The sequence below is a fragment of the Mercenaria mercenaria genome, chromosome 18 (genome assembly GCF_021730395.1).
Source record: "Mercenaria mercenaria strain notata chromosome 18, MADL_Memer_1, whole genome shotgun sequence".
Classification (NCBI taxonomy): domain Eukaryota; kingdom Metazoa; phylum Mollusca; class Bivalvia; order Venerida; family Veneridae; genus Mercenaria; species Mercenaria mercenaria.
The window spans coordinates 31,537,146-31,546,298 of record NC_069378.1 but is presented as its reverse complement, the minus strand read 5'-3'; the positions used below and the strand labels follow the sequence as shown (position 1 = coordinate 31,546,298).

The following is a 9,153-nucleotide window of genomic DNA, read 5'->3' as shown; positions in this document are numbered from 1 at the left end:
TTGAAAAGTCGCTAAAAGAAGCCGTTCCGGACGAAACTTAGAAATTGGTATCAGCCCTGACTGTCTGAATAGCTACCTCAGCAATTTTCATTTAACGGTTAAGAAGCAAAATGGAGAAGATTATGAATGGCAGCGGACGGGCGGTCAGCATCCAAAACATGTATGCTCTAAAATTCAGTTTTCGTCGGATCTTCACCAAACTTGCTGACAATGTTTGTGGGCATTACATCTCGGCCAATTTCGATAACCAGCCAAATTGACCAGACACTCTTTGATTATAGTCCTTGAATTACTCAAAAAACGGGGAATTTCTCTCTTCCACTCTTTTAAGTCGAACAGTTTATTCGATCTTCACCAAACTTGCTGACAATGTTTGTGGGCATAATATCTCCGCCAAGTATTATTACCACCCAAATCGCCAAATGGCTGTTGTAGGGATGTTACACCATTTACTTTTTTTAATGATGATACGCAGAAAAAACAACATTCAATGAATTACGTATATTACGTATGAAGTGAAATAAATATAAAATAAAAATGTTATTTAAGGTCTAACATTGTTCTGTATAATATATATTTGCACTCATACCAAGCTAGGAAAAACAAGAAAAGGCAGGAATACAATATTCAGTGAAACATTTTTAATTTAAACTATTCTTATAGTAAGATAAAATAGATATAGAATACAAAGGTTATTTAACATTGTACTGTACAATACGAGATATATTTGGACTCGTACCCAGCTGAGAAAACCATATTGGACGAGCCGCTTTTCTCAGCTGGGTACGAGTCCAAATATATCTCGTATTGTACAGTACAATGTTAAATAATATTAGGTTATTCTATACCTATTTTATCTATCCAATCGCGAACGTTCATTTGCAACACGTGACCGTACAATATATAATGGTATTTGGATGCACGTGCGTACAAAAATCCTGTATTTTCTGTATTTGGACGCACGCGCGTACAAAAAATCCTGTATTTTCTGTATTTGGACGGTTCAACAGTCCCATGTTAAACATACGATAAAGCCCGAGAGGCGTGAAAATGTTCCGAATGTAAATCGGATGAAGTAGGCGCTCTATGTACAGAGTTTGATTATGCGTCTTGAAATCTGGATTTAATTTGACAGTCAGGGCTGATACCAATTTCTAGGTTTCGTCCGGAACGGCTTCATTTAGCGACTTTTCAAATATTCACACATCTGATGACCCTTTTTAATGTATTTTTAAGTTTTTGATTATTAACAAACGTTTTAATATCTAAATCAGATAGCATTGTTATCCCTTGAATCGTTTTTGTGTGTTGTAAACAAAAACAAGTTTAGCTTTTAAAAAGATAGAAAGTGGCTCGCTGAGCTCTTGTTCTAACAGGGCAGTTATGAAGCACAGTGATATGCCAGTGAAAATTATAGGGTCTGTGATGCCTGGATAGGGCAGTGGTAGAACGTTTATTGTGGGTACACAGGTTATGTGTTCAATGCCTGAACGTGAGCATTTTACCAGAAATTCCCTTGCTTTTTGCTTAGCATTAAAAAGAAAACCAACTTCCTCTCTCTTGTACATTCATGGCGATGGATATCATATAGCGTAATATAAGTTACAGCTATGGCGATGAGAAATTATGTCTTGCGTTTTGCGGGAACCTCCAGTGTAGAGAGTTGCAAAAACCAAAACATTTAACGAGAAGAGCCGAAAAGGAAGGAAGGGAAAAAACGAAAAGTTAAACAAGAAGAACCGAAAAGGAACGAAGGGTACTGTATTCTGTGTTGATAACGCCTTGAAATTTTGCCTTATTACTATTTCAGATCTTGTCTACATAGTTCTGAGGCGTATGTTCATTCATTTTTTCCAGAAAAGGAGCAATCTGAATCTTTCTGCATAATTTCAACAACTACAATAAGGGACAGGCAATCGATGCATTTTCTACTTGCATAGACTGGTCCTTTGCGTGTCATTGAGCTTCTTTGTGTTCATTAATATAAGATGGTTGCGGCCTATGTGGATTACGTGACTTTTTCGTAAGCCTGCTTTCGATTGGACACTTCTCGTAAAGGAAACGCTATTTTGTTTTCTTGGTTGCTGGCTTGCATTTGTAATGAAAGTAAAAAGCTGAGAGCCAGGTTTAGGATATGTTCTGCCTTTTAGGTAGATTTAATAGTAAAATCCTATCGTAATACTGGCTCGTCGAGACGAGCCAGCAAAATCTCAAATTAAATCCAGATTTCAAGCCGCATAATCAAACTCTGTACATAGAGCGCCTACTTCATCCAATTTACATTCGGAACATTTTCACGCCTCTCGGGCTTTATCGTATGTTTAACATGGGACTGTTGAACCGTCCAAATACAGAAAATACAGGATTTTTTGTACGCGCGTGCGTTCAAATACAGAAAATACAGGATTTTTGTACGCACGTGCATCCAAATACCGTAATATATTGTACGGTCACGTGTTGCGAATGAACGTTCGCGATTGGATAGATAAAATAGGTATAGAATAACCTAATACTATTGTTGTTTATGTATACTTAAAATTATATTATGGACTAGCTCTTAAACATTCAATATTAGAAATTATAAATTGTCATTTATCTCAATGTAAATTGCTTTTACACTTTATCATTTTTCATTTCTTTTGTGTTCAATAGATATGTTTTGTCGATGTATGTTCATATAATTTCTTTATTATGATGTGAATTGTATGCTTCTCATCTTATGGTGGAATTAAAGATATATCTATCTATCTATCTATACATATCCTGGAAAATGGGAACATTTTATATCTGACAATAAATTGTACATAGTACATTCCGTATCTGTTTTCGATCGAGTTCCAAAACTAAAATGAAATTATTTTGAATTTTTTCATTTATTTCTTTAGACATTTTATTTGTTTTCGGTATAATAAATAGGAACTGCATTCCAGAGAGAGCGATATAAAATGTTTACCCCTCAAAGTATGAACATCAACCTCCCCATATTAATAATTCATATTCCTCGTGGTGAACATGTTTCATATCACCCTCTCAGAAATGCAATATTTATATTAAATATATATGAAAAAAGGAATAGGAGTCGCTCTGGTGTGTAAGAACTGACATACAATTAGAAAATGATATAAGGTCATTAGTATTATCAATTGGTTCGGTCTTGCGCTAACAGTTAGGAACAAGAATAAAACTGGCCAGCCAGTAAAATTCTTTGTAATATTTGACCGACCAATGATACTATTGAGCTTGATAACTGTTTTCTCAGGTTAACCTGTTTCGCTTTTTTCAAATAAGTGTCAATGTGATGATAGTTGGGTATTCTTACAGTCGTCATGTTGCGCCGGTAAGTTGAGAGCGTAGATTTGTAAACCTGTATAAACGAATCCTCCATTTTATCTTTGCTTTTAAACAAACGGATTGCTTTGTTACTCGTCAATACGGCAAACGACTTTATACGATGTGAATACGTAAGACCTAAAAACTTACGGCAAAATGATGTGAAAAGTTGTTGTTTGTTTAAAACGTAAAAAAAAAGAAATCTTCAAGAAAGAGACGATGACATTTTAATTCATAGAAATTTTACATACATGTAACATCCATCGTGACAGACAAAGGTTGTTTTAATGAAACCATCATGATATAGCACTTAAGTCGTCAAAGTTGTTAATAATATATGTTTCCTTAAAAGAATAAATATAATATTCGCATGCTATTTGATCTTTGTATCTTAATTCAGATATATTCCTTTAGAAAGGAACACAATAATTGAATTGAGAAAAGGGAATGCCATCTAGATGAACGTCGAACGGTGGTGGCCAGTGAACCCATGCGCTGCACTGATACTGAAAAAAAACAACAACATATATTATACAGCTATATGATCAAATGGACCTACTTTCACATTTCAAATTCTTTGAAAGTCACTGAATTAGAATGGCAGACGCTTATTGTAAACAAGAGTGCCAGAATGTCACAATATATGCCCGTCATAGCAAATGTACACTTGCACCTGTATTTGCAAATGGAATTTTAATTCTGTTGTTGTGTAGTAATTATTGTATTTTTTTCTAAATCCACAAAACAACTCCTTACCAGGTAGAGACACCTAAAATTTGAAAGTTACATCTATGTAGTACCGCAGGAAAGTGGTCTTGGTTTTTCCCTACGGTCAGTTATAAAAATACTATTTAAGTTATTTATAATAACAACTAATTGAGTTCATAAAAAATTTTAAGCCCACACAAAAGTTTTTACCAGGTAGAGATAGGTCAAAATACACCTCATAAACGGATGTAACATGCATGATATACTACAGAAAAGTGGTCGCGATTTTTCCCTACGACGAGTGATGAAAAAGTTACAATATCAGCTATTTATGCATGAAGGAGAAATAATCCGGACAAAGTCATTCTTGTACCTGACCTTTGACCTCTAAGTGTGACATTGACCTTAGACCTAAGGAATAGGTTCTCGTGCATGACATTTTGTCTTATGATGGTGAACAATTGTGCCAAGTTTCATTAAAATCCCTCCATGCACGTAGAAGATATACTCGGGACAAAGTCCGTGGATGCCGCCCGCCCGGCCGCCCATCCGTCCGCCCGCCATTCTCGTTCCCATAATACGTCTCGTTTTTCAAACGGGCGTATAAAAAAAGAACGAATTTCTATAAATAGCAATACCGTATCTGTATTGAATCTTAATTCTAAACCTGTTTGAAGTTAGAAATATACCAGAAAAAACAAGACAAGGAGCCCCAACGTACAGATGAAATAGCACTTTTCATAAATATATACTTTCGTAGTTCAACTAATCTTTGTTACCCATTCTTCAAAAAGCATACTATTGCCTTGCAGTCTTTAATCTATACCATCTGATCACCTCGACCTGTATGTGTATTATACGTAGGATACGGAAATACCCGATGTTTCACGATTTTCCTCTATACTGCAAACGTGAGTAATATATATGGTGGCTGACTTCTGCCATCACGTGCTAGCAAGCTGGCGATGCGAAAACACGAGAACACGAAAACTTTATACATTTCACACGAAAACACAACATTTAGAGGGCGCCGACACGACACATTTATTTGTCGAGTTTTCGTGTTTGCGGGTATGAAGATGTCATGTTGGTGCCCTTTATTTGTTGTGCAGTCGTGACTTTGCCCTGTCGACACCAAGACACGACAAATACCTTATTTGTGTTAATTTTTTTTCGCCCGAACAACACGAAAACACGACAAATACCATCTTTGTCGAATTTTTCGTTTTCGTGTCTTCGCCCCGCCGACAAGTAAACACGAAGACACGACAAATATCTTATTTGTCAAGTTTTCTTGTTTTCGTTTTTGCTTCTTCCATTAGACCTGCGCACAACTATTGAACTGAACACAACATAACTTCGTGCAAAAATATGCCAAAACGACTAGAAAATATAATTTTAAAACAGCATGCCTCCAGATTTGGCTAAAATAATCTTTCTTTCAAATTGAAGTTTTGGTCATATTAACATCAGAATATGAATTTTTGTTTCTAAAATATTTTAAAAATTCAAAATCAAGAAAAAAGACGACCGAGTCAGAAATCGAACCCAGGACCTCCGCTGCAATAAAGACATTTTCCCGTCGTCGTAACCAATAGCGCTATATCTGAAGTAGTGAATAATGACTTCATAATATAGGCAAACCAAACAAAGATAAAACTAGTCCTCTTAGTCCGAGGCCACCCAAGAAAATGTGCAAAATTTGTTGTTCAGGCTTATTATATTAGAAGAAGTATGCTATATACCCAGTGATATTCAACTGTCGTCTTGTATATGTAAATTTGTGCATGTTTTATAAAATCTCCTTTATCATTTTCTCTTTAGAAGACATATTCCACTTGCTTTATTTTGCATTTTGTAATTAGCAGAATATATTTATGAAAATGGTAATGATATACAAGAGCATATGGAATGTATATGTATGTTTGTATATGTATTTGTATGTGTATACTTGTATATATATATATTTGCAAGTCTGAAACTACGTTTGTTATTTATCATTTTCATTTAAAAACGTTAAACTGATATTGATTATTGTGTTTCTATACAAAGTGAGCATTAATTTGTCCATTTGTGTATATTTGCGTTTATATATGTCTGTTCATTATTATGTACGTAAACACAAGTCACTATGATAAAAGATTATCATATAGATATTTATAATCGAAACAGTTTACCTGGAGTAAAAGCGTGACAAACGCTTTTCGATTTTCATCGTAAAAAGTAGTAAAAACAGCAAATTCTCATGAGTTTCCGTAACATAAAGTTTTGTCAGTAATTAAGTTTTAAAGCATTCTTAAGAAATATAGCATTTATTTCAAGATACCTAACAAATATTTTTCTGTTGTCGAACGATCTGGAGGCATGCCGCTTTAAGAATAACTAACAGTTGACTTATATTATATGTGTATTTCGGTTGAATACCATTTTGTTTCATTACTAAATATCGAATGAACGTCGAGCTAACATTCTTCTGCCTTTTTTTACCCCTAAACTACATTTCATGTCTTTTCTTATAATCATATGGTATCAAAGCAATTTCTTACTAAAATAATAAGATAATTTTGATACTGACCAAATCTGACAAAGTCTGTTTTCTTTTTTTGACAGAATATTTTTTTTTTTTTAATTTTGGTAACTCTACTCAGTTTACAGCAAAGATATTGCGAGTACGGAATTGGCGGGTTAGCTGTTAGCTATTATATACATATATGAAGAATATTAAGATCGTATCATAGTGATAAAATCAAAGTTCTTATTAATCAAGACAACTCATTTGAATAAGTTAATCTTCCTCGAGGCCCTCACGTATACGAAATCATTTTTCTAATTATACATACACAAAGGGCGCCAACACGAGACATTTATATCCACCAACACGAAAACTCGACAAATAAATATGTAATGTCGGCGCACCTTACGTAAATACCAAAAAAATGTATCAAGTTTTCGCATAGAAAGTGTCGTATTTTCATGTTTCCCTCCCCCACCCCCAACCCCGCCAACTCGAAAACATGAAAACTCGGCAAATAAGGTATTTGTCGAATTTTCTTGTTGTTGTTTCTTTCGCCCCGCCAACACGAAATATTAGAAATCAGCATTCATAATTATATATACTTACCCTGGAAAATGGGAACATTTTGTATCTGACAATAAAGTGTACATAGTACATGCCATATCTGTTTTCGCCCGAGTTCCAAAACTAAAATGAAATACAGAAAAAGTCCTCAGTCAGTAAAAATGTTGCAGAGACAGGAAAAGCGGTGACTTTAAATTTTGAAGAAAAAAAACTGTAATCTAAATTTATAATATATGATAATTTTAATTTTCAATCTATACGTATCAACATTTTTTGTTGTTTTTGATTGTATAAATATGTTTACAAAAATAGGAAAAAAAATAAAGATAATGATAATGATCACAAAACAACAAAGAACAACAACAACAACAAAACAAATAAAAAAAACCATGCCATTGTTTTTTTAGTAAGATCAGCATAACCGCTTTAGATAAATCAATTAATCACTCATTGCACATATCCATTTCAAACTGACTATATGCCTGCAAACTAAGTAATGACAACGTAAATTCATCAAAAGACAACACACTTTTGAAACAAAGAAGAAAGTGCAGAAAAAATATACATACTTTGTCATGTCTGATAAATACAAAATGTATGTCTTTTTTTCCAAATACTCAACATCACATTTCATCAACAGTAAAAAACAGGAAAGTGTCTTAAAACTTAATTGAGTTCTAAACTCACTCACCGTTCCCCATGCGGAAGTAACGTATACATTGAACACTGTCCCTGGTGAAAGACTTAATATTTCTCTCGCCGCAAATCGCGCAGACCTCCAAGACCAGAGACCAAGTGGCTGCACAGGTACCCACGGGAATGCCCGCAAAGACGAAAACCGGACAGGGTCGTGCCCTGGTCTTGTCTCACTCTGCATCTGTACTCCATTGAGAAGAAGCGCACTCAAGAAAATTAAGATATGCAAACGGCTCATGTTGAACAAGTGATCTTGCTTCGCCAGAGAAACTGCACATCGTTCAGGCACTGAAAATGTGATCAAATTTATATTGGATACACGAGCAATGAAAAGTGCAAAAAAATACATTCGCTTTTTTTCCAAGGCTATTGTCTCTGATTGATAGATGATATTAAAATATTACAATTACTTGACAAATATTGATGATATTTAATTGTTTACTATCAGCGAGTATTAAACATAATTTAAACAGCTATAAATGTCAGTAAACAGTTAGTCTAGACACAAACATGCTGCACCAACATGAAAAACGGAATAAGTGACCCAAGAATGATTAGTTACTATTTTTCAACGATTTGATATTAAGGAGGAAATTAAGAGTTGTTGCAATGTTTTTGGTTCTATGTATCATAACGTAACATGATAAATCCATTTAGTTTCCATCTAACAGAATAACTGTCATTTCCTTTGATTTCGGCAATTTGCAATCTCGGTTACAAAGGATCTAACATGTTTCCGTCGTTCGTCTCGGATCTATGTCGAGATGATTGATTGGAACGGACAATAGTATATAAATAAGCATCCCTTACATTAAGAACAAGAACAATAACCACACACATGTATAACACAAATTATTTTTCCGTAATATTTGGCATCAGAACGTACGCCAAGAAACATGTATAGTACGGCCATCCTTGAAGTGTGTACGCAAAGAAACTTGTATAGTCTATAGAACGATGTTCCGTTAGGGCCATCATTGCCGAACGTACTTTATGAAATACGTATAGTACATATAGAACTAATGTTCCGTAAGGGCCATCATTGCCGAACGTACTTTATGAAATATGTATAGTACATATAGAACTAATGTTCCGTAAAGGCCATCATCGCCGAACGTACTTTATGAAATATGTATACTAGTACATATAGAACTAATGTTCCGTAAGGGCCATCATTGCCGAACGTACGCTAAAAACATGTATAGAACGATGTTCCAGGCCATCGTTGCCGAACGTACTCCATGAAATATATATAGAACAATGTTCGGTTAGGGCCATCACTGTTTGGCCTAGTTTGTTTTTAGCCAGTGCTTTAGCAAATGGCTATAGCTCTAAATCAA

General features: G+C 34.6%; 1 protein-coding gene across 1 annotated transcript; it reads right to left on the bottom strand.

Annotated features, from left to right (window-relative positions):
- Positions 1–3,534: 3,534 nt before the first annotated feature.
- LOC123539408 (uncharacterized) lies at positions 3,535–8,113 on the bottom strand. Its single transcript, XM_045323978.2, has 3 exons — positions 7,809–8,113; positions 7,160–7,240; positions 3,535–3,836 (listed from the first exon to the last, which is right to left on the bottom strand). Exons 1-3 carry the CDS (start codon positions 8,049–8,051, stop codon positions 3,741–3,743), a joined length of 420 nt encoding a protein of 139 aa, XP_045179913.2. The 5' UTR covers positions 8,052–8,113; the 3' UTR covers positions 3,535–3,740.
- Between the last annotated feature and the right edge of the window lie 1,040 nt (positions 8,114–9,153).